At 54.3% G+C, this 24,981-nt stretch overlaps 1 protein-coding gene across 4 annotated transcripts in view; it reads left to right on the top strand.

Moving 5' to 3' along the window:
* Positions 1–20,209, top strand: part of CLEC16A (C-type lectin domain containing 16A) — a 198,912-nt gene extending 178,703 nt beyond the window's left edge. For 3 of the 4 annotated variants that reach the window (XM_057487585.1, XM_036928209.2, XM_036928207.2), the window contains 2 exons: positions 7,097–7,258; positions 16,531–20,209. In XM_057487585.1, coding sequence (XP_057343568.1) covers positions 7,097–7,258; positions 16,531–16,886 — 518 coding nt within the window. In that variant the 3' untranslated portion in view covers positions 16,887–20,209. Of the gene's footprint in view, positions 1–7,096; positions 7,259–13,066; positions 13,189–16,530 lie in introns of all 4 variants that reach the window. The other variant, XM_057487586.1, reaches the window with a different exon arrangement.
* Positions 20,210–24,981: the final 4,772 nt, after the last annotated feature.

The following is a 24,981-nucleotide window of genomic DNA, read 5'->3' as shown; positions in this document are numbered from 1 at the left end:
GAGAGCTCTGTGTTGCCTGTAGACCCTGTGGCTACCGTCTGTCCAGAGGCACCGGCGGGCTCAAGGACCAAACTCAGTTGCAGCCAGCCCCTCTGCTCTCCCCAGGGACTGGCCCGCTGCACTGGGAGGGGAGGGGAGAAATAAGGCCATGGCCGCACTTGCTGCCTTCAGATTTGTGTATGAGGTCACAAGGCCAATTGATTTTTTACTGTTTCCCAGCATTGCGACGGTGGTGAGAAAATCCAAAGCTGCTAGTGGAAACCTGAGCTGCAGCGGGCGGCATGAATTTGCTATTGAAAGGCCAGCGCAGGGCACACTCCACCCACAGTCCTCATTCAAGTTGGAGACCATCAAAAATGCATGGGTTGCATCTCCTTGAATCAGCCTTCGGGTTTTATTTAATGCTTTTCAGTGGGGAACAAACATGAATAAGTGTTGGATTTTGTTAGGGCAAACAGCTCACCCCTCAAAATTGTAGGGCTTTTTCCTAAAAGCGATCTCTTAAACACTGGGTTTCTTAAGAACACACCTCTCTGAGACTTAAATGGCCCAGAGTCATGTGCTTCAGACCCAGAAGCCGCTCATGTGAGGAGCTTGGCAAGGTGGCCTCCCTGCGTGACATCGGGGGCTCAGCCTCGAGCCAGGCCTGTGCACTGACAGCCCAGCCCACACAGACAGGGGCGCACACGGTTTGGCTCACTTGTGGTCACCACCTTTTTTGTTTAAAACAGGAATATGAATTAAGTTATGGACACTTCTTAAAATAAGGAGATTTTATGTTATGAATCCAGATATCCAGCTTCTGTGGAGAAACTGAAGCTATGGCCCCACTGGCCTGTGTTCTCAGGCAGTGGCAGTGCAGTTTTCTGGTTTTCTCCCATCTCTGCCAGGCCCTGTCACCTCCCTGACACGGGCAGAACGCCCATGGACTGTGTTTATCTTCCTGATGGAAGAGAACTGTTCCGCGGTGCCCACGTCACACCCAAATAGGAGCAAACAGGTGGCAGAGGGGGACGACTACCGGCCGCTCATGCCGGCCCTCCTCGGTCATTGATGTTGCCCCTCTGGCCCTGTGCTACTCAGGTTTGCAGCCGCAGTCTCCAGCCTTTGAGGCGCCCTCTTGCCGTGTCTGGGACTGTCACAGATAGGCTCTGCAGAGGTGTCCAGAAGAGACAGGGGAAGCCCCCCCTTGGCCAGGCACCCAGCACCCAGGGTAGCTTTGCTTTCATCTGCTGTATACATTTGAGCTTCACTGTTGAGAAGAAAGCTTGAAAAGCACTGTGATATGGCTTTACCTTTCCAGAGAGAGGCCCCATCTCCAGTCAGCAGCTGTGTCTTCCAGGAAGCTACCTTCAGGGGCATGGCCCGGTGGGGTTTATTGGGACGGGGACCTTGCACGTGAGCTGGCCTGCCAGGAGAGCTAGGGTACCATTTTCCTGGGGGCCTTGGCTCCCAGGAAGACCCAGCGGTGACATCAGCGTCCCACAGCTGGAAGTGATTCTGATGGACCTTTTCACTCTCCACCCACCTTTTACTGTTGGACTCTCATCATTTAGTTTGTGTTTAGTGGCTTTCAGTATTTAATATCCATGGCATTTAGGTTTGGGCCTTAAAATATAACCCACCTCAAATCCTTCCTGGAAGCAGGTGAGACGTAAGAGCATCTGGAAGCGTGAGGCTTGAGGGGAGGTTGAGACTGCCCAGGGGCCCCTTCCACTTCACTCCCTCAACGTCCCTGTGGAGTCCCCCACATGCTCAGGTGGTTCTCACATCTTCATTTTTGACCTGAGCTGCACTTCAGTCACATGACCAACATCCTCGGAGGAATTGCACTATGCAAAACAGCAAGCTCTGGGCAGACCATGGAGTTCAGTTGGGGCCTCCCTGCTCCTCAGAGATGTAGGAAACCTTTGGCTCAAACCCCCCCAGTCATCTAGCCTGCATCAGGCTAGCCTTCCCACACTTTAGTCTCCCGTGGTCCCCACTGTTCTAGGTCTTGGGTCGCATGTGTAATCTATGTGGCCTGGTGTGAACTCACACAGAAATTCAGTCCCTTCACTGGTTTCCACCAAAAAAGTCCATTGGTGCCACCCAAGGAAAGAAAGACTTGAAGGAATGTTTCATAAAGATTTGGGGGCTGTGGGGAAGGTCACCTCCTGCAGCTCAATTGCCCCTTCCACTCTTTTTCCTCATGCCACCACTCCCAGACTTACCCCCGGGAAGTGCAGGGCACCTTTCCCTATACCAGAAGCTTTGGGGGCCAGTCAGTGTCTGTCCCTATAGCACAGCCCACATCCCTGCCTTAACAAAGCTTTTTTGTAACTGTCCATTAAGATTAGGTTAAATTACTTAATAAAGAAAGACCAAAACAAAAATTTACTTCCCTCTCAGGTAGAGGAAGCCTGGATAAAAGTAGTTAAGGGCTTCACAAAGGCATCAGGGACCCCAGCTCCTTCCTACTCAGTGCTCTGCCATTCCTAATAGTGATTCATCTTCATGGCCCACCATAATTGCTGGAGTTCCAGCCATCACATGCCATGTTTCAGGAGGCAGGATTGAGGAAGGCATATCTCTTTCCATTTTAAGAAGCCTTCCTGGAAATACAACATGCCACTTTAGGCCACAACTCAACCACGTGGCTATGCCTAGCCTCCAGGTTCTGTAACTGCAGATGAAGGGGAGAATGGGTATTAAAGACAGCTGGTAATATTAAACACACAGTCCAAAGCCCTCTTAATGGCAGAGGATCCCAGGTGCTAGCTGTTAAAGCAATGATAGTCACTACACAAAATAGCAAACCATCTTTGTAATTGAGTCTCTTATGCCCTACCGTGGAGGACCAACTGGTGTACAGCTGATGAGGGCCCAAGGCAAGATAGGGCATGAACATGGGAGAAAACGCGACCCCACCAGATGGAAACTCTTGCTGGAAAAGAAAAGATAGAAAAGAGGCAAAAGGGAATTCCAGACCGAGGGAACAGCCCAGCTGAGGCGGAACGGAGAGCGAGTGGTTCTTTCCATGCGGTCTGAGGACCCACTTGGTGGACTAGAGGCCGGTCAATCCCGTCACGACAGGCACCCCCGTCCCCCGCAGTGGTTCTGGGGGATAGGGTTTGAGGAGGAAGCTGATGGGAAAGGTCTCTGGGAGCTGGGACTGCCCTGAGTCCTGTGGACTTGACCAATAATCTAAGGATAAATAGCAGAGATTAGCAACTGGGATGGAGAAGGAACCAGCTCCCTCCCTCCCGCCAGTTGCTGCCACATGTAAATGGGGTCCAGTAAATGCTAGATATTTCTATTTTTGTAAGAAGCCAGAAGTCTAGATTGTGTATGTAAAATCTCCCCATGTGTAAATAATGGTACCTAAAACCAACCAACCAACAAACACGATGTGAGCAAAACAAAACACATCTGCTAGCCCCTGGGCTGCCGCTGCTCGGCTCAGGATCCTGACCCACAGAGCAGCCTGGTCCCCCTCGGGGGAGCCTTAGTGGGGGTGGGGGGTGTGAACCAAGTCTATTCAAGAGGCATTTTTCAGGATCTTTGCCTACCTTCCAAAAAAGTCACGGGGTTCAGATCGAATTCAGATTTATAGGTAAAAAGAAAACTATCAAGAACTGTTAAGGCGAGATAGCCTCACTGACGGCCTTGTTTTCACACACAGGCGAGGAGGCCCACAGAGGAGACCGGGCTTGTCCAAGGTCACAAAGCCATTTGAACAGAGCTTGGACTCAAACTTGGGGTTCTGACTCCCAGCTCGGTGCTCCCTCTCTCAGTGGACCTAAAATAGAAGGCTGACCTTTTTTGTGGTATTTTTGTGCTTGACAAATGCCAGAGAGTTACTCATGAGTTCATCTTCCCAGAATAACTGGCAGAATGGGAGCAGAGAGAAAAAGGAAGACCCCGACCTGCCCTGTGAAACCTGGGGCTCCTGGAAAGTAGGGGAAGCATCTAGCCATTGGCGCAGGTCCACCTGCTTCTGGAGCACTGCGCCGGGCCCCAGCGTCAGGGATGTTCCCAGTGAGCCCCGGGGAGAGAGCTTTGGAGGCCAGAACAGGGGTGTGCTAAGGACCCAGGAGCTTAATTAAGCTTGTCCAGCTCCCAGGCAGCCTGTGTCCTTTCCTTCATCCTCCCTTCTTTTTTTGTTTTAAAACATTTGTAGTAGGACTCTTGGACAATTTGGACAAGCACAAAAACTAAAACTAAAATTCATTTAATAAAACCACCTGGCTGTCCCACGACCTCGGCTTCCACCCCAGTCTGTTTGCTCTGCTCCTCACAAGGAGGGAGGCAGGGCCTGAATTTCTTTTTTTTTCTTTTTATGCAGTGGAAGCATGTAGGGCATGGTTTTTCTGACCTTTTTTCATTTACTGTGCCTTGAGCGTTTCTCTCCACTTTCAATGTCCTTTTATAACAGCATTTTTAATGTCAGCAGAGGATTTCATCATCCAAACGTATTAGATTTGTTTGGCCTTTCCCTAATTGTTGGACATTTCAGTTGTCCCCAATTCCCTATTCCACACACCAGTGCTTTGACCATCTGCAGCATCAATACCTAGATGGGGAATCAGACGGCATGAAAATCCATGTGGCCTTTGATACACATTCTGCAGGCTCTTCTTGAGACATACTCAGGGAGAACCAAGAATTTTATCTGCTGGAGAAGATCTCAGGGAGGCTGTTTGCCTGTGCCCTGCTCCCATGATCTCTGGCTCATCTGTGTGTTTTCAAGTCCTTGGCAATCCACACGTTTGACTCGCACCCAGAAAGCCCCTTGGCGTCTCCACCAAAGCTAGTTCTTCAAGAGCTGCCTTGCTGGGACAAAGCATCAACAGGACAGGCGCTTGTCTTAAGTCTCTCCAGAACCTTCCTGACCCTTTGACATGTCAGACTGACTCTCAGAGTGGTTGCCACCTCGATTTGGGAAGGAGCCCTCTTGAAATTGCTGGCAGAATTGCTCAGCAAAATAAAAAAATCTCTGAGCTTTCTGGGTCCCCAGTGCATGGGGGAGGGGAGAGAAGAATTGAAAGGCTTGGGGTAGGGGAGAAAGAGGTGAGGATAAGACGCATTTAGCTGCCTCTGCTCAGCTAGATCCTGCAAGTGGGTGGTATCAGAGGTTGGTGATTTTAGTTCATGCAAAAGGTACATAGTATTGATTGCCAGTCTGTGGCTTGACCCCAGTCCATTCCCATAATGAAGGAACATTACTATCCCGAATGCAGTTTCAGCCTCTCGTGTGCTACCCTACCCTAGGTGTCTGACAGTTAAAAAAAAAAAAAACAGGACTTTAAGGAACGTGAGAGTAAACGTGTATTAAGAGATGGGGTGGGTTGACCTCAGGTGTCAGCCCGTCATTCATCCATTCCAGCTGGGCCACTGTCAGGAGCATAATAGCCTTAGTCCCAACTCTGTTACCACACTCCCCAGCCCCTCTGTTCACAGCTCTGATAAATAAGCAGCTCCATAGAAGCCATCTTGACGTTCTGATTTGTCAAGGGTGATTCATTTTTGTGTCAAGTAAGCAGCTTATAAACTTGGGGGTTTACCACTTGAAGTGAGTAAGAAGCAAGCAGCTCTCAGGCTGGTTCTGCGGGGCTGTGGCTGATTGACCCCCGGGGAGTCCTCCTGACTGGTGTTTGGATTCGCCTCTGCGTTTGCCATAGTCGTTCTGAGGGCTCCCCACTGCACGTGCAGTATAGCACACGAGGCCTCTCTCAGAACTCCAGCGCCTTACTGTTCTCTTGCAGGCAGACCTCCAGTTGGTGGGGGTATCGTCCTCCATGGAGGAGGAGCTGGTAAATTCCCCCGCCGTGTTCCCACCAGGCCTCTCATCTGCTTTGTCTTCATAACGCCTGAGATCAGGAGGGCCTGGCCCGGAGTATAAATAGAGACTGGCTTGTAAGGGGCTGATGCTTAGACAAAAATGACTTCACACAAACATTAGTACAAAATAGCCCATCCCTGGTGGCCAGGTGTTGGGGTCCCACTATTTCCCAAGGTGGGATAAAACAGCAGCCCCCTGCCCACCCCTGCCTGGAGCCAGGCCCCTCCCTGGGTGAGGGGGAGCAGGCCCGGGAAGGGCAGAGCCTCGCCCAGGCTCCCCAGCTGGTAAGGGAGCAGGTCATGCATAGAATAGAACTCAGGCCACCCTGGTGCCACAGCCTCCATCCTCTGCCAGGCTCGGCTGTTTCTTTCAAGGGCCAGAGAAAAATATTTCAGGCTTTACAGGCCCCTGCGGCCTCTGCAGCAGCTACTCAGCACGGTCAGTGTAGCCGAGCCGCAGCCCCAGCTATAAATGTAAGCAGAGGACGGTGGCTGTGTTCCAGCGAAACTAAATACCAGTTGGTGGGCTGCGGTTTGCTGGCCCCCGCCCAGCACCCCGCCACCTTTCTGAGGTCTGACAAAGGCGTACCTTCTGGAAGAAGTATCAGCGGGAGCTGGACTGTGCGAGGTCCAGGTTGTACAGGGGGCGCAAATGAGGTTTGGGGCTGGCTGGGCTGAGTGGGCTCGGGCAGTGGACAGGTTTGATGTGACTGGCCAGGAAGGCCCCACTCGCAGCTGGAAGGAGGACTGACTCCCCCGCCCCCACCCCAACTCGGCTTTGCTTCTGAACCATGGGGGAGAAGCAGCGAGGTCCATAGCACCTTTACTGGGGTCCTGTCCAGCTCCCAGGTGGCTGAAGCAGGACCCATCCACATGGTCTACACAGGCTCTGGGATCATCTATGAAGCATTTGTGTATCTAATAAATAAAATCAGGAACTGCAGCCCATTAGAAAAGCATACTGTAGAAAGGGCAGGAGTCAGGGTCTGCAGAAGCACGCGGCTGCGGGGAGAGGGGCTCTCTCAGAAGGGCCCCCTTTCATTGGAAGGAGCGCACCACTCTCACCGCATGCCCGGCCCTGTTCTATGGTGTCCCGTGACCGGCGAGGTCAGCTCGCCCCAAGAAGCGGGCCAGACTTGGAAGGCCAGGTGGGCGGGTTAGTGCAGCGCCTGCCTTTGAGGCAGGGCTTGCCCCGCAGGGTCTCACACACAGCCGGGGAGGGCGGCACAGCTTGTCTCCTCCCGCGTGGTCACGTCACCGTCTTGTTTTGCAGGCTTTGCTGTGGCCCAGTGCATAAACCAGCACAGCTTGTCCTCCCTGTCCTCGCCGTCACCATCCACCAGTGGGAGCCCTGGGGGCAGCGGGAGCACCAGCCGCGGTGACTCGGGAGGTGCCAGCTCATCCTCCACCCCGTCTGCCGCCCAGAGCCCGTCAGGTACTGGCTGCATGCCAAGGTGCGGGGGGACTCTGGGGAGCCCGTAACCCCTCAGCGCTGAGACCACTGACACCATGTTTGGGGCCGTGGCCATCCCAGGGGTTCCACGTTCGCTCTAACGTGACGTTGCCACCCAGCCAGCTGGTTGAGCTCCCAGCAGAGAGACGTCACTCCTTTTACAGACAGATCCACTGCAGGCCGCCCTTGACAGCAGAGCTGCAGGGGATGGATGCCGAGGCTACACCCACCCTGTTATCGCCGCCAGAGTCTTGGGTGCTGTGAGGAGGGGTCTCCCAGATGCAATTATTTGAACTCTAGCAAAAAATCCTGTCCCTGCTCTTCTTTTTTTTCCCTCCATAACTTACTGGTTTCCTCTTGAAATGGTGAAATCCAGCTGCCTGGGATCGGGGGTGTATCTGGCCACACTTTTGAGAGTCTGTCAGCATGTGCTAGAGTCGTATCTTGCCCCCCTGTAATTTACACAAACACAAGCATGGCAGGGAGAGACCCAGTGAGCAGGGAGCCCAAAAGGAGGTGTGTGAGTGCCCCCCCAGTCCCTGCCCTGGTTTGGGGCTGGCTGGGCTGAGTGGGCTCAGGCAGTGGACAGTTGCCATGAGCCTCTTACATGAGCACTTTGCTCTGCTGCGTAAGGTCAGGGAGTAGACACCAGCCTTATTTCCTGAACAACATGGCCTGAAATGCAGTCAGAGGAGCAGGGCCTGAGCAGGGAGGGTAGCAATGGCTGTGGGAGTGCGTGATGCTCCACACCCCAGCAGTAGCCCCCCACCTCCGGGTCTGCAGGGCCCCAGGCGTCTCTGATTTGGGAGGCCCTGGTGACTCAGTGTCCTTCGCTGTTCCCCCAACGTCCCATCCAGACCCCTCGCCCACTGTATTTCAGGGGCATCTGACGAAGCCCTTGTTTCGGATTGATGAGTCATGACGAAAGCAATATGCCAGGGCATAAGCCACCACGGGCCCCTGACCACGGCCCCGCAGCACCAGAGGCAGGATCTCTGTGGGTGACCAGTGTCTCTCCAGAGTTTTCAGCGTCTGCCTTCCCCAGCAAACAGTTAACCCAGCGTGGTCTCCACGCCTCTGGCTCAGGGCACCTCAGCCTACCTGCACACCCCCCACCCCAAGCATCCCCTGCCTACATCTACGGACATTCACAAGGCCTAGGCAGCAAGGACACCCTCAAGCCTCCTCAGTTAGACGTGCCCAGCTCCTGCCCCCCGCTGGGGGAGACACTGCCTTTTCTGAGCTATTCTGAGCCTGAGTTAAGGTTGGCTGAATACCCAAGACGTTGCTGCTGCCCTTCTTGGGCTCGTGGCTGGGAGATTCAGATGGAGCCTTCTCCAGAAGCCGAGAGCAGCCTCAGCCTCCCTCTGAAGCCTTGTGTCATGCAGGTGCTAGGGCCAAAGTGCTGGGTTGTGTGTCTGTACCCATGTGTGCACCCATGTGCTGCCTGCCTTTGCACGTTTGTCTGTGTTGTGTGTACCCAAAACACACATATACTTAAAATTGCATTTGGGTGAAAGGGTCCTTCCTAGTGTAGCTGTGCACGCCCTTCTTTCATTCTTAAGGAGGCACAGCCAACAGCTAAGCAAACAAATGAGCCAGGTACTTCTTTGCCTAAAACCGAAACCAGCAGAGACCTATATTATCAATGTCGGGCTGTGCACACAGGTGTTCATCTAGCATGGCCGAGGCTTCGGCTCTGTGCCTTCCCTCAGAGGCTCAGCCCACAGTGCCTAGTGTTTTCTTCTTGGCCTCCCTCAGCCCCTCCATCCCTACCCCCACCATCCCCTGCACGGTGCCAAGGACATGTCTTCTCATTGCAGAAACGTAGGGGCTGTTAGGCCAGCTATCAGGTAGCCAGGCAGTTCCAGTCGATAAGCGATGGTCAGGCCCTCACGGGTGTCTGCCCCCGTTCGGTGCATCCCCGGCAGGCCTGTAGAGGCAAGCGTGCAAGTCCCCATTTTTTATGCTGCCTGACAGTAAAAGCCTGAGGCCCAGCCTGCCTGTCTAAATCCCTGCAGACCCTGGGATAACTCACCTCCCAATGAAGGGCTGGCCCCTCAGGCAGCCTGTGCTTTACTCTTAACCAAGGCCCTAGCTGCTAATCCCTGGAAGGAGATCGCATCAGAGGCCACAGCTCCTGTCGCAGGTGCCTGGCCACAGGAGCCAGCTCTGTCCCCAGGCCCACAAGCTGGGACCACAGTTCTTGGAAAGACCACCATTCACTTGCCTCTGAATGCCGAACTTCTCGTCCAGCCTTCAGCCTCCCAGTCCATCCAAACAGCAGCATGTGGGATTTCCATGGTCTCTGTAGGGGCAGGACCACCAGATGGTCCCAGTGTCTGCCTGGTATCCTACTAGCCATGCTGGACAGAAACCAAGAACAGGAGAAGGAAGGCGGTTTTTGTCAGGACAGGCGCCCCTTCATCCACTTCCCTGGTTCGGCATCAGCCTGGAGTGGTGGCCCAGCATTCGAGCTTCTGATTTGGAAAGGCCGGCCCTGTGTGTCCCTCTCCAGGCTTTCCATTCACAGGGCCTGGCCACAGTCTGCCAGAGGCAGCATCCTTGAGGGCCACTCTGGAAAAGGGGATGGGCCAGGGCCTCTCCCTAAGCCCACCCAGTCCGGACAGCAGAAGGCAACTGAAGCCCCGCCAAGGGGCCACTTGTCTTCAAAGCACTTGTGCTGAATCAGAGGCACGTCCCAGTTGCCAGAGCTTCTGAGTCCAGGAGGTTTCCAGTGTGGAGAGCAGCTGCCAGGACCTTTGCAGCTGGAATTAGCAAACTCCAGGGGTTTCTTTGCCCTTGGAGCCCTGCTCTACACTGTCAGGTGTTTGCTTGAGAAAGTACCTGAGGGGAGCCGGCCACCCGGGGATGGGACAGGCTGTTTTCCATGTCTCCACGCCACAGTTTTGAAACGCACGTTTGTGCAAGGATATCCAAAGCCAGGGCTGGCCCTCACACAATGTTAGCAGTTGATATGGCATGGGCAACCCACCACTCAGCCTTCTCTGTGGACACCCACTGCAGTGTCCCAGTAGTTTGAGCTCCTCCCCAAACAGTGCCCCCTCCTCTGGGGGGCCAGGCACTTCACAGACACCCCCCACCCACCCATTGAATCCTGCCACACTACACCTCACATTATACAGGTGAAAACCAAGGGGCTTAGAAAGGTCAAGCAGCTTGGCGAGGGTGTTGCAGCCAGTAAGTGTAGCCCAGGGGACTCTCACTGCGGTTGCTAAGCCTGTCCCAGGTGCCTCCAAGGGCTGTCCCAGTTGACATGCACACGTCTCTCCTTCCGGTGTGCATGGTGCTCTAGGGCCCAGATGGAAAGCTGCAGCCCATTCACAGAGGCCCGGGTCACCATGTAGCCCAGCCAGGGAAGGCGGGGCTGTGTGGCCCCTATCAGGGGAAGCCTGGTGGTCCCCAAAATCAGCGTAATGGACCCCAGATGGCCACATCTGCCAGCCCAAGTGGGTTCATCCACAAATGAGAGAGTGAAACTGTTCTGATACTCAGTTGTGTTTTCTGGCTCTACCTTCTTCCCAGCCCAAGGGAGCTTCAATTTCCTGCCTGGGTTTGAAAGAAACCCATATTTATCCCAAATACAGATTTTTCTCAGCTTCTCTTGAGACCTTCAGTCTGAGCGACTCAGGTTTTGTGAACGTCAGACCCAGTCTCAGTAGGGTCTCTCTGTAGGGTCCCTGACCCCACAGCTTATGGGTGGGTATGAGTGGCTTTTTGCAAATGCTGGTCCTCAAATCAGGTCCAAGAGGTGCCCCAGACTGAAGGAAACTGCTCTGCGCCAGAGGAACTAACCAGAAAGAGTTGGGAGCAGGGGCTTGTATTTTCATTGTCAATGATTTGCCTGTTAACGCTGTGCCCAAGGGGACTTATTGTCCAGTTTGAACACCCAGTGCATGAGTTAACCTGTTCCCACCGTCCTTTAAAGAAAGTACTCTGACATCGTCAAGTCTTTGAGAGCTGGGCGCTCCACGCTGCAGACACATCCAGGAGCCCAGCGCCTCATCGCCTACTCATCCGGCAGAGATGGCCTGAGGGGCCTCACCTTGTTCCCCAGTGAGAAAATTGCAGGGTTGGCATCAGCACTTTTTTTCCCTAAGCATTGAATGGTTTCAGAAGCTGAAATTGCTGAGAACAAATAGCAGGAAAGAGAAAAACAGACCCAATTTTGGAACCAATGTAGCACTGGTAGGAATACTTTAGGAAATATTTTCCGGGCCATGCCTGTGCACACACGCACGTATGCACATACCAATGCACACTCACATGCTCCCCACCGCAATCACTAGCACACACATGCACACTCACACACACGCCCTCAGACGTGTGCCCACATGGGATTCTCATGAGAAAACCATCTCCTCCTCGGTGACCAATAGTGAGTTCCTTAAACAGCAACTCAGGTCTCTGACCTCCAGATCTGTTGTATTTCACACGTGTACTGAGTGAACCACCTTGAAGAGGAAGGAAAATCATTTGTTAAAAAATGAAGTCAAAGTGAAGGCCAGCCTACTGTTTCTAATGTCCATTTTCTGAGCTCATAGATTTAGGAACTGTGGCCATTTGACTGTTCCCCAAGGCTTTATAGAAAGACGGACAAGTCTGGTTCCTGTGGCCCAGGGTCAGAAGCCTGCTGGGTGAGGTTCTGCTCTGCCAGCCCTCCCTGCCCACCCTCACCTGTGCCCTGAGCCTATTGTCAGAACGTGCGGCCATTACCCAGTGCACACACGGTCCCACTGGGCCACCAGAGAGCCAGACGGCCCGCGGCTGACCCACAGTCACTGAACTTCTAAGGGCAGAAACCCTGAGGAAGATGTGTTCTCTTTTCTTCCCAGTTTTCTCTGTGGTGTTAACTTTTTTTATTGTGGTGAAATATACATAACATAAAATGTGCAATTTTAACCATTTTTAAGCATACAGTTCAATGGCATTAGGCACTTTCACCTTATGTTCTGTGGTACTGACTTTAAGCTTCTCTCTGATCCTGAGTATGGCTCAGAGGTTCTGGTTCCTTCTTGCCCAGTGAGATGCTCCTAACATTTTTGTTTCAGCTGATTAGAACCCACCTCTTGGCTACTTGGCACCTGGTCTCCGGTCTTCCTACTGTGGTTCAGTCTCGGTTTGCAAAGTTGAGATCACCAGAGTGTCATGGGGAGAGCGTCACCTCATGGCTGGGGAGGGGTCTCAGAGGGCCTCACCCATCTGAGGCTTTCCCAGAACCTGCAGAGCTATGCTTTTGGCTTTAGGGTGGTGACACCGAGAACCACTGGCCTCATCAGTCGGGGTCAGAAATCCACTTCTTTCACTAGCTGGTTTGGCTCTGATCCCCCAACCACACACACACTACCCTCCTCAGACTGTCCCAGGATGCAAGGTTTTCATCTTAACTGCTGGTTCGCATCTAAAACTGACGGTCAATTTTGTCCTTCTGTCCCCTGAGGTTTCTCACCGAGACCAGATGTTGCCGATGACCTCAAGTCTCTTCAACAGGACTGAAACTTCGCTGTCTTTACCCCAGTTGAATCCATGAGCGGACAATTTGGTTCTTAGCCATCCCGACACCACCTCAGGGTGCAGGGCTGGGGGTGTCACACCTGCATGGGGGCTGTGCCCCACACCCCAGCTGTCATGAGAACCTGCTGGGGCCCCACTCCCCTCATGCTCTCGTTGGTGCTTAGCATCCGTCGCTGCTCTGTGCCGTCTCCGTGTCACCCTTCTCTGTCCCGTTGTTAAAGGCTTTCTATGATCTGTCGCTGTGTTTCCCTCTAGTCAGGAGTGGCAGGAAAGGACGCCGGCGAGTGTTCAGCCTGTCGGAGGCCGACAGTCACGGCGGCCACTGGGTTTAGTGCTTCGAACGGCAGCTGTCACGGCACCTCTGGCAGTCAATTCAGGCAGGTCTCCTCCATTAGCCTCCACGGGCCCAGATGCCCCCCGCCGCACAGCAGGCTGGGCCACGCCAGGCCTCCGAGGTCACTGGGCCTAGAGCACGGGGGAGGGGCCTGGGCGGCGGCCCCAGAGCCTTTCTCCAAGCGAGCCTCTCCTCGGCTTCCTCCGAAGCCTGCTCTCCGGCTCCCTTTCTGGCCCCATTCATCTGAGGACCGAGTCCCCTGGCCCTTTACCCCAGGTCTTCCAAGCCAGACCCCAGCGGCCTGGAAGTGCTCTCCTCCTCCATGAAATGCTGGACAGGCCAGCATCAGGCTCCGCACAGACCCTGCGCTTGGGGAGGGGTGCTCCAGCCCACTCCCCACGGGTATCCCCAGTTTAGGCCATGACAGTGGGCAGTAGAACTTGCCAAAAGCAACCCAGAAGTCAATAGCTTCTTTTTTTTCTTTTCCTTTTGCCCCTGGCCTTGCTCAGAACTGGGTGGAAGATTCTGTCACATTCCAGCCAAAGGCCAAAAGCAGTTTCACTCAGAACTGCCCTGGTGGACGTGGCCCCACCATCTCACCTTCTCGTGTCTAGCGCACAGCCAGCTGGCTTTGTGGGGCCCTTCGCTGCTGCCTCCTCCTGCGGTGTCTAGGATTTCCTGCATGCGCCCCCCACTTTTCAGTTGCGCTTGGCAGTCTGGAGCCTTTCACCTTCTTTTGCATTTAAAAGCTGCTTCCTCTGAGCTTTGCCCTCCAACTTGCTGTGCTCCGCTGTCCTTTCCTTCCCTGACATTCAGTCCCACCTTTCCCAGCCTAAGCGTATCAAACCCAGATTTCCCCTGGATACTGTCACTCACGTGGAGAAGGGTCCACCAAGCCCCTGCCCCAAAGCTGCAGATCAGCTTCTGAGGGTGCTGGCCAAGGACACAGGGACCTGCTGCCTTGGTGTCAGCAGCTCAGGGCAGAGCTGTGGGGAAGCCGAGCATCGCTCATGGAAACCCGAACATCCGGATTTCCCACTCAAGCCTCCACTGCTCTCCCTGGCCATGGGCCACGAAGTCAGAATGTTCCCTGGATCCCTCAGTTCCTGGGCCAGTTCCCAACCTGTGGCTCTAGAGCTCAAAGTCACCAGCAGGAGAACAGAGCCAAGGGTTCAGCAGGAACCTCTGCAGCTCAGCACTTGACCAGAAAATATGTTCTGGGTAATTTTCCCCCAGTGAAAACCTGGCAGAGTTCTCCTTTTTTTCCTCCTTGAATGGGTAAATTTGCAGATCACATTCAGGAAGCAATTCTTAGATTAGAAAAATAATAATAATAAGACAGTGTTGTGGGCAATGGATAAGAACAGGTTATTTTTTTCCTTTTAAAAAAAATAGAGGCTATTTTTTAAGGGGAAAAATTGCCGCTTTTAATTAAATCGTGGGTTCTTTTCTGAAAGAAGAAACCAGTTTTTGTGGGTGTGGTATTGTTCGTCGGTTTGTTTTTAATATATTTTGATGGCAACTTCCCTCTATCCTTGATTATTCTTATCACCAAAACCCCCACTAGAGATCAGGGAAAGAGGTTTGCCAGACTATTTTGAGTGTCTTCATGCAAATGCAGACTTGAGCAAAGGGGGACTTGTACATAGAAATTTTGAGAAAATGTGAAGGAAGTGCTCTGTAGCTCTGTCCTCAGCACAAAAGTGCCATTTGGAGAGTTAGTTATTTGTAAACTACCTGGTCAGCAGCGAACCTTACGTGTGCATCCATTTGTACGGAAGCCCGTAGACATGCTCACACACCTTTGCAATGAGGTAGAGGCCTCCAAGAGCAGGTGAACCCTCCTCGCAAAGAACCACGAGCAGATTGTGCTAGGTGAGAACGTGAGCCTGGGTGTTGAAACCAGCCCATCACCACAAGACATCCTCATTGAATGGAGCAAATACACTGAAATTCAGAGAAACCAGAATGCGCAGGGTGGGGGGGGTTACTCAGCATTTCTGGTCTCAGCTCACACCCTGAGTCACTTTTTCCCCTAATGCTCACCAGTGCCCCATTGCCACCTTCCCGCGGCAAGGACAGACCCAAAGCTCGATGCAGCGGTTTTCTCTGGGCCTTATTTTTCTTCACAATAAAAAAATGGCTTCATGAAGAAATTAACTGGGACCTTTTAGCGCTCATCTTGCCCGGAGTCTTGTGCGCAGAAACGCCAGCACGCGCCCTGGGAGACTGTCTGTTCTTTGTGCTCTCTCCCCGTGGGTGCTCTTCCTTGCCTTCATCCCGTGCTATATGCCCTCTGGCTTTATTTTGCTCTTGGTTTTTCCATTCTTTCACTCTGTGTTCTGTTTGCAGTTCTGTTTTGTTTTGGCTTAACTTAAAAAAGAAACAACTAGCTTAACCAGAATCATGTTGAACAAAAAAAGTCATCATCCCCAGAGCCCAGAGGGCTCCCAAACTCACAGCTCAACACCGTGCAGTCTGCACCTTCTGCTGCCGGCTCTTCGGCCTCAGGGTCCATACATGTAAGAATTTGCTTGTCGAGCAAGATGCCCACAGAGTTCTTACCAGTGTTTTCAGATCACCGGCACGAGAGGTCCTGGAAGATGCACTCCAGTCCCAACTGGTGTTTCTGTCCAGGCAAACGAGTCACTGGAAAGCAAACAGGCCGTTGGTCTGTAACCTAATCAAGGATTTTGAAAAGCACCAAAGAAACAAATTGCCATTCCAAATATACCTGCATCCAGCAGAACCTCCTGTCTTCCTCCTGCCATTGTTTCTCTCTGTGGCCCCTGTGGGGATGCCGGGCCAGCACAGCCCCTTCCCGGTGCTAACTCAGCCCTTAGAGAAGGAGCAGGGCACAAGCCACAACCTGAGGTTTGGTTTTGTAAGCTGAAAAGTTCTATAGAATTCCTTTTCCTTTTTTTTTCTCCTTTTTTAAAAATATGCAGTGAGTTCCCTCTTGGTTAAATGTCGCCAAATGTAGACTCTAGAAATGGCCTGAAGTAATGAACACACCCAAGCCTATTTTCTCCCTAAATAGTACATTTATCATCAGGCAGGTGGTCCAAGAGTTGCCCTAACAGCCTACCTGGGCCTTTTCCCGCACTATAATCCATCCATGGATTTTGCACAAGCCCCTGATTTTTCCCTTGCATCACAAGACAGGGTAACCCTGGGCCCTGACAGATTGTCCCCCAGGACTATGCACTGGGTTTACCAGCGTCTGTGTCCCCAGAAGAAGGGGATGGAGACAAGCTGTTCCCCCAACGCTGCCATGTCCCACCCAGATTTCCCTGGGCCTTCGTTCAGCATGGGAGCAGAGGGTACCAGATAAGCAGAGTATCTTGAAGTTAAATGTACCTTTGTTTTTTCTCCCCCTGCCCAGATGACCCCTTGACTGTGGAACAGCCTCAGCCTAACCTTTCTGACCAGGTGGTGATCATCAGTGAAACGGAAGCAGATGCCAGGCCCAGCAGGAGCCTGGCAAGGAGCACAGACGTAGACACAGTCAGCCTGTCTCCCAGCCTCATCCCAGCCCAGCAGCCCACCATCTCCCTGCTCTGCGAGGACACTGCTGACACACTGAGCGTAGAGTCGCTGACCCTCATCCCTCCCGTCGACCCCCACAGCCTCCACACCCTCACGGGCATCCCCACATCACCCACACCAGCCACAGTGGGCAGAGCGACCCCAGGTGAGGAGGCTGCGCACCCGGGCCCAGCAGGCCCCACCGAGCGCTGAGTCGGCACTGAGCGGCCTCCCTTGGTGCGTGCGGCCCCGCTGGTAGGGACCAGGTGCAGCTGGCTCGGAAGACACGTGGGAAGCATCTCGGTTCTCCGCAGCCCCCAGTAACCATCTCCACCACCTGTTCTCATGCTCCTTTGCTCCATCTGAACCGCTCTTTCACTTTGCGCCTCTTGGAGAGCAGGCTGCAATCACTGGAGACACCCCAGCAAACTCGGGTGGCTCCTCGGAGGAGGCCTGGGCTCCTGACCTCTGATCCCGGTGGCCGGCTCCTCGCGCTTCATCAGCTGGCCCCTCTCCAGTCTCTAAGCTTCTCTGCCACCATCTCCAGTGCACAGAAGAAGTGGACAAAGGTCACTGGATAGAAATTTGTAGAAATGCAAACTCCAATAAACATCTCCTCTGGATATTTATTTGTGCTTTTGGCAGATGAAAAGCATTCATGTAGAAAAATCTATTTTTAAAAAAAGTCCAAAAAAAAATCCTCAACCCTAAGGTTTGATGTCATGTTAAAAGTGTACTCTTACTGTTAAGGTTTCATTTTTGTTTTCCCTTGAACTTCCCAGTGTTTTGACTTGGCTGGTTTTCTCCGTTTTCTCAAGTGATTCTTACATCTTTGTTACTCACAAACTCTGCAAGCCTGTGGAATGAAAAAGTACCTTTCTGGAAAGTTTAGATTATTTTTTAAACAAAAATAAGGGAGATACATATATTCTCAGGTACACACACTGCTGAGAGGGCCAATTCTCTGCCACAACAGCCAGGGGGCCTCGCATTACCTGGAGATCTTTCCATGAAAGGGGACAACGGTGCAGTCAGCTCCCTGTTCAAGACCCATTCCTTATCTCTGGACTAGAACCAAACTGGATGGTTTTCCAACATCACCTCAATTGTCACATCTGTTTATCTAATAAAGAACCATCTGGGACTGTGATAACTCCAGCCCCAGTGGCTGTGATGGAGAGAGCAGGCCATGGAAGCTGTCCCTTGAGTTGCCTGCTACTCAACTGTGCGTGCTGGTGTGCAGGGAGATGGCTGCGCACCAGCTGCCGGGGTGTGATGTCCACAGCCACGGAGTTATCCTGGGAGCTCGGGGATTGCCCAGCTGCTGCTACAAAGACACACGCTTGTATTTATAATGCAGACCCCACCATTCTTCCTCCTGATGGGCTGGGTGTGTGCAGGCCAATTTACTGATGGATCCAGTAAAGTGCCCCAAATGTTCCTTTCTACTTAGCCAGGCAAGCCAAGCAGCCCTCGCCACTCGGGCAGTGCCAAGACCTTCCAGCATGTCCGCCAGGAGTGTCAGTGCACACAGCGTCCATGTCGGCCAGGCCTGCTGACGGGGCCCTCAGGAGATGCCCTGAGCGCTCACCACCCACCTGGTCCAGAACCACTGCCCCAGCCAGCCTCACAGCAGGGCCTGCCCAAGCCAGGCCACAGCCTCCTGCAGGAGACACAGTGGTCCCAAGGAGGACGGGGAGTGGTGGCCGTGGGGACAGGTTTCTCCAGTCATCAGAAGCCCTCTGGGTAGGTATGCCCACCCAGCTTCAACAGAAAGATCCAGCTCAGAAAGGAGGCCTTTTAGGCAGGCATTCCAGGGGCCCTGGCAGGAGAGACGAGTCATGGCCATCAGCAGAGCACCCGAGGAAGGAAAGGCAGGTGGGTCAGAGGAAGGATGGCCTGTGGGGGCAAAGGGCATATCATCAGGGACGGAGGCACCCCCTCCTCCAGCAGTCAGCCACATGCCCTGCCCAGTCTTCTGCTTGCATAGGGGAGAGGCTAGCCCCCAAGCCACATGCTTCTGGTTTTGAAATGACTCTGGGGCAGCAGAAATGAGAGGAGGTGAGTGACTTCCCAGCCCAGTGGCATTGTGGGGAACAAGCCCATGCAGGGGGACCCAGGCCCTCCCCAAGAACCATTAGCCTGCCACCTGAAATCAGGTGGTTTTGTGGCCACCAAGCACTACAGGAGAAAGGTCTTAGGCAGGGGGTACAGCATGTCTGGGGGGACCTGCGGCAGCACTGAGCTGATGCAGCCCAGCCTCCACAGACTGTTGAATAAAAAGTACCGATGCAGCCAAGTTTTTGCCCCAAACTCCTGGCCAGGGCAGCCTCACCCCAGTGGTGGTGGAGGGCAGGGGGGAGCATGTTCTTGGTTGGTCCTAGAGTGCACCTCTGCGGGATGCTTCCAGATGTGGGGTGGGGACTTCCTTTAACCAGGGGCTCCCAGACACCTTGCTGGCGAGGAGGAGACACATGTCCTTGTGGGGGGGAGTCAGGCAGCTGCCTTGGCCCCTATGAAGGGCCCGCCTCGCTGGGTCTTAGCAGCCGTGGGCGTGGCTGTGTCTTCAGGAGCCCCCTGGAAACCTAACAGCAGGATGCTCCCAGGCAGGCCAACCCAGACAGGGGGGCTCCAGGCTTGCGCAGAGAGAGGCATAGCCAGGGGTCCTTGCAGAACCGGGGCAGGGGCCATGGCTTTGATGTGCAGCACCTAGACTCAGATGCCTGGGGTCAGCCTGGGCAAGCCCACCCAGCCCGCCACCTGCCTGTCCCTACAGAGAGAGGGCCGCCGCCCCGCCTCCCAAGTCCACATCAGGCCTGCTGGGTTTGCTGAGTCAGGGCAGGGTGGCCACGTGAACCCCACACATCTGCTTTGAAAGCTCCTGTGGGGAAGCGTGTGTCCTTTCCGTTCTGGGGCTTGAGGGAGCAGGCGTCTCTCCTGAAGGGCAGGCGGGTGTGGGGCCGGGAGTTCTCCTGGGGGAGCAGGGGACCAGCCCCACGGCCACGGCAGGGATTCAGGGGGGTTGCCCTATCCCGGGGCGGGGGGAAGGGGGGTCTTCTGCCCCCAGCAGGCCCGCTCCACCAGCCTCCCCCTCTGTGCTCTCTGCTCTCTTTACCTAAACACCCACGTGCACGTGGGTGGGCGGCCAGGGGCCGGGTGAAGACACGCACCTCTTTAAAGACATACACTAGATCTCTCTAAGGCCTCCACTTGCCCTCGTTCAAAAACCAAAAGTGGGTGAAATGATTCTCCTTTTCTAGATGCAATAAATAAGAAGTATTCAGTGTGGTCATGTTGACACTGGGCATAAACTGTAAGGGTTCCTTATGTTCCTCTGAGCTGGAAATATGTGAATAATTCTTGTCCCAAGGAGGAGCGGGGGCTGAGAACCCTCATGCTCTGGGCCATGGGACCATCCAGGGAAGTACCTGCTCGCACTGGCGTGACTCATGCTTTGTGGGTACTGAACCCGAGGGTGGAAATGAAAACTGGAACTTCCTGGCAAATTTGAACTTGGCAATAAAAGTTACCAAGAATGTGGTTGCTGCTCTGTGGTGCTGAGGTGGGGAGGCCACAGCCCGGCAAACAGGAAGGTTCTCTGCTGTCTGACCCCTTGGCCCGTCGCAGCTGCCTGGCGGGGTGCAGCAGTAGTCAGTCAGTCCCCAGTTCCTAAAAGGGAGGCGTGGCTGTTCCTACCGGGGCTGGGAAAACATCCCCATGGGCAGGCCGCTCCATTCAGAAAGTGCTCCCGACCCCATCCTGGTGCAGTGACCTTGGTCCGTGTTCTGCATTCCTCACCTGTTAGCAGCTGGTTCTCCATCTGAGCCTCAGCTTCTGCATCTGTGGAGTGGGGCCGTTACAGCCCTACCTTGCAGGTGAGCACAGGGCCTGGTGCACAAGGGTGCAGGGAGCCTCTGCACTGCTGTGCTGAGCTTCTGGGCCAGGACAAGCGGGAAGGGTCCCCACCGAGGACAGAGATGGGTGACGTCCCCGCTGGGGCCGGCACCATTCCAGAGCACACTGGCACACACCAGTGTGAGCTCAGGCAACCCCTGGAAATGGGTTCACATGTTCTCATGGGAACTTCTGACACTCCAGCTTAAACCTGGTGCAGAAAGCTGAGCCTGCACGTAAAACCCAACTCAAATCCAGAGCATAAATGGAGCACCCCCTGCCCCACACCACAGGTTGAGGCAGTGCCAGTGGAAGGTGGAGGCTGGTGCTGAGGGCAGGGCTGCCCTCGGTGTCTGCCTCCCACTGGCCGCCAGCAGAGCTCTCTTCCCCGCCTGGCCTGGGTTTATCTAGGGTCAGTTCCTCTGCTAAGAATGTGCCGGGCCCCCTGGGTTGAGGTTGGATCGCGCTCTGCACTGTGTCCCCTGGGTGTCTGGTTCTGGGCCAGGGCCCACCTGTAGCCTCGCCTGTCCCCACAGCAGCCCTGCCTCAAGGGCAAGTGGCCACTCATGCGTTGTGACTTTAGTCTAAGAAAAGGAACTTGCTAGACGTATACACAGGAAGACGGGCCCCCGGACAGGCGAACTAGGGACAGCAGCTGTTGGGGGCTCCTTCCAGTCTCTGAGCCTCGCTGGGGCAGCCAAGGGCCAGGCCTCTAACCGGGGATACGGGTGCTAGGAGCGAGGAGCAGGCGCCTGCCAGCACACGCCTGCTGCTGGTGGGCTCAGTGACGTGCCCCAGGGCCCGCGGTACAAGCCTGGGCCTATGCTCGCTGTGCTCCCAGCTGAGACTGCAGCTGCTGAGCCAAGCGTCCCCGGGCTGTTGACAGAAAAAAGGAGGTGAAGCAGCAATTCTCAGACACGAATGGGTGTCAGAATCACCTGGAACCCTTGTCCACAATCCAGCACCATGCACACCTAGACCACCTGGGCAGACCCTGAAATGGTGTCTGGCTGAAGGCCTTTGAATGGTGTGGTCACAGACTGGGTGCTCAGCACGAGCATTTCCTGGGGAAATGCCATCCTCTCTCCAGGAGGCAGAGCCTGGAGCCGGACTCTGCCACTCATTAGCCACGTGACCACAGCCGGATCTCCAGTCTGTGCTAGGGTTTCCTCATCTGCAAAGCGAGGTGAGGAGCAGGGCTGCCTGGTCAGTTGTTAGGATGGAGGGAACTGGTGCCGGTAAAGTGCTCAGGTCAGGGCAGGCAGCCAGAGGGCCTGGAGGGCTCTCGGCATTGAGCGGCAGCTCCCCCACCTCTTCAGAGCCTAGGCTCACACCCAGCACGGCCTGCAGCCTGTTTGGTGGCCTTTTCCAGTCTCTAGATCCGTCTGTAAGGCAGACTGGGCAGCCCCTTGCAGGGTTCGCAGGCTTCCTCCACAGCATCACGTGCCCTCCAGCTGCGGTTTCCCCAGGGAGCCAAACCAGTGTCCAGGACGGCCTGATGGGGGGAAGCAAGAGGTGAGGTGCGCGGTCTGGCCTGGTGGAGGTACCCAGAGGCCTGTCTGCACATCCTCAAGCACCTAGAAGGTGGAAGGGCAGGTGAGCGGGGGCAGGAGGTGTCCTGCCTGAGAGTGACCTCAAGTCCTTCATCCAGGAAGGCCACTTCCCAGCTGGCCACCCACTGGAAACCCCCTTCACTTCCTGTCCTGCCTCCTCGAGGCATCTCAGCAGTGGGAAAAAACCTTCCACATCTAAAGGGTTTTTCTTCAGAAGAGGACAGGTCTGAATCACAAAGCCAGGAACACATGGGGCTGCCTGGGAATTCACTGGAGCATGCAGATGAGGCAGCGTAAGGCCTGCCCTCCCAGAACCTGCGCTCCATGCCTCTTAGCCCACCCTGCTCTGGCCCCTGCCCATCCTCCTCCTAGGCTACATGCCACCTGGCTCAGCCTGATTTCCCTCCAGGACGGTAGTATGTGCCCCCGGAACACACAGGTGCTGAACACCTGTTACTTCCTCTACTCCTGACTTACCTTATAAAGTCAAGTTATGTAAGAGGGAGACTTTGCCGCTAGAAACAGAAAATCAGTACTGCCTTCTGTCTTAATTTCCTAGGGCTGCCCTAACAAATTACCGCAAACTGGGTGGCTTGAAACAACAGTTTACTCTCTCACAGTTCTGGAAACCAGTGGTCCAGAACCAAGGGGCCAGGTGGGTGGGTTCCCTCTAGAGCCTTTGAGGGAAAATCCACTCCTGCCTGCCCGCCAGCGCCTGGTGTTGCTGGCAGTCCCTGGCTTGTGGCTGCATCACTCTTGATCTCTGCCTCTGCCTTCACATGGCCTTAGCTGTGTGTCAAATCTCTTATCAGGACACCAGTAACCGGGTATAAAGGATGATCTCATTTCGAGATCCTCAACTTCAACCCTCTTTCCAGAGAAGGTCACGTTCACTGGGGGGTTAGGATGTGAATATATCTTTTTAGGGGTGAGTGGTGTCACCATTCAATCCACTTTAATTTCTGGCAAGTATCTAAATATAATACAAGCAAATCCATGTAATTACATTGTAACCACATCCTAATACCTGCCATCCGCTCTGGGCCCGAGGCTGGAAAGCCAGCTAGTGTTGGAGATCTGTTAGCGCCCAACCAAGGCTTGCCCGTTGATGGGGTCAGGAGGGCTGGCCAGGGAGGAACAGCATCTCTGGGGCTCAGTTGTGTAAGTCTGTGTCCCTGTGCCCCTTAAAATCATCTCAGGACTCCTGATCAGAGATGCTGCTGTGGCACACACAGGCCACAGGTCATGGTGTGGTGTCGACGGTGGGTTCTGTTTCTCAATCTTCCTTTCCCAGTAGACTTGCCTACAGGCATGGATCGTGTTTTATTTGACCCCGTCTCCCTGAGCCTGGCTGCAGGGCCTGGCATGCTGCAGACACTGTATGGATGTGTGTTGGATGGATGGACAGATGGATGGAGGGATGGGGCCATCCTTGGACACAGCCCCAAATTCCCAAGGACTGAATTCCATTCATGTGCCCATGCCTATGACCCTGACCTTCAGCCTCACCCCATTTATCTTCACTCTGGCCTCTTCCAGGCCTTCCCATAGTCAGCCAGAGACATTTGAACGAATCTGTCAGGGTCGGGTTGACAAGTACGGGAGCTCTGGGGACTCTGTTTTGCCACCATCAGAAATTCTGTGTCCCCCAGCCCTCCCAGGTGTCTGACTGAGCTTCTGTGGCCATCTCCACATCCCCAGAACCTCACATGGGACCAAGTGGGCTTCAGAGCCAGCAGACCAGGTGCAAGTCCCCGCAATGTGACTCCCTAGCCACATGGTGTTGAGCAAATGGCTAAACCGGGGGCCCTCCCTGGCAGGGGCCTTGGCTGTGTAGATAAAGTGGCAACAGGTAAACTGAGCACTCCATGCCCAGCCTGGCATAGAGTCACCTCAGCCAGCCGTCCTCACTGAATGAAGGAGGGGCTTCGGGAACCACCCAGTGCCCAGGCACCTCGCAGACCCCTAGAGACGGCCTCTCCAGTTGGAGCTGAGCCATGGCATTGTTTTTGAGGACCCCAGCTGATTCCAAAGGACATGCCAAGGTGAGAACCAGCCCTGGCTGCTCCACGTCCCCCACTGCAGCCACCCCCAGAAGACCCTCGCTCTTTCCAGGACAGACCCTGGGCGCCTGCCTTTCTTCTCTGAGTACCACTCTCTGACCTGGGCACCTGTGGGGACTTGGCGTCCTTCTGGACACAGCTTGTCACCTTCCAGAGGCCATTCTGAGTTGGTCCCCTGCTTTCTCAGCATCCACTTAGTCCCTTACTGGCATTTGTCACACCTCAAATTATTTCTGTTTGATGCACTCAAAATCCCACTGTCTTACTTTGGGAAACCCTGAGAGCAGAGCCAGGGGTGAGGGCCTGGGTGCTGTGTCCTACTTGGGGGGAGATCCCAGGAAGCAGCCGACAGCGGGGAGGGGAGGGCAGCAGACTGGCCGCTCCTGGGCTGGTCACCGCTGTGGCCGCTGCAAAACCACATAGAATGACCTCAGGACTGGCCCAGATTGTGCAGGAGGTTGAGCCTCCCCACCGCCCCTAACGCCTGTGGGTCTAGGTTGGCCCAGGGCAACAATGTCCTTGTTCCCCCCCAGCTGTCCTGCCTGGAAGCCCATGAGTTCTCAGGGTTCCTCCTTTGGACTGAAAATCAGAGACTCTGCAGGCACTTGAGGTGGCAGGCTGGCAGCGGGGGGCACCCTGGGCTCCCAACAGCTCAGCTGCACACGTTAAACAAGAGCCATCAACGCAGCCCGCCAGCATGTTCTTTTGGCCTGTGCGGGCTTTGAAAAAACAATAGAAGATTTTAGGAGTGGGGCTCTCATATAAGTATCTGGATTTCTGCTTCTCTCTAAAAATCGT

Source organism: Manis pentadactyla, chromosome 10 (assembly GCF_030020395.1).
Source record: "Manis pentadactyla isolate mManPen7 chromosome 10, mManPen7.hap1, whole genome shotgun sequence".
NCBI classification, from domain to species: domain Eukaryota; kingdom Metazoa; phylum Chordata; class Mammalia; order Pholidota; family Manidae; genus Manis; species Manis pentadactyla.
The sequence above is the reverse complement of the archived record's forward strand: the minus strand, read 5'-3'. Positions and strand labels throughout refer to the sequence as shown.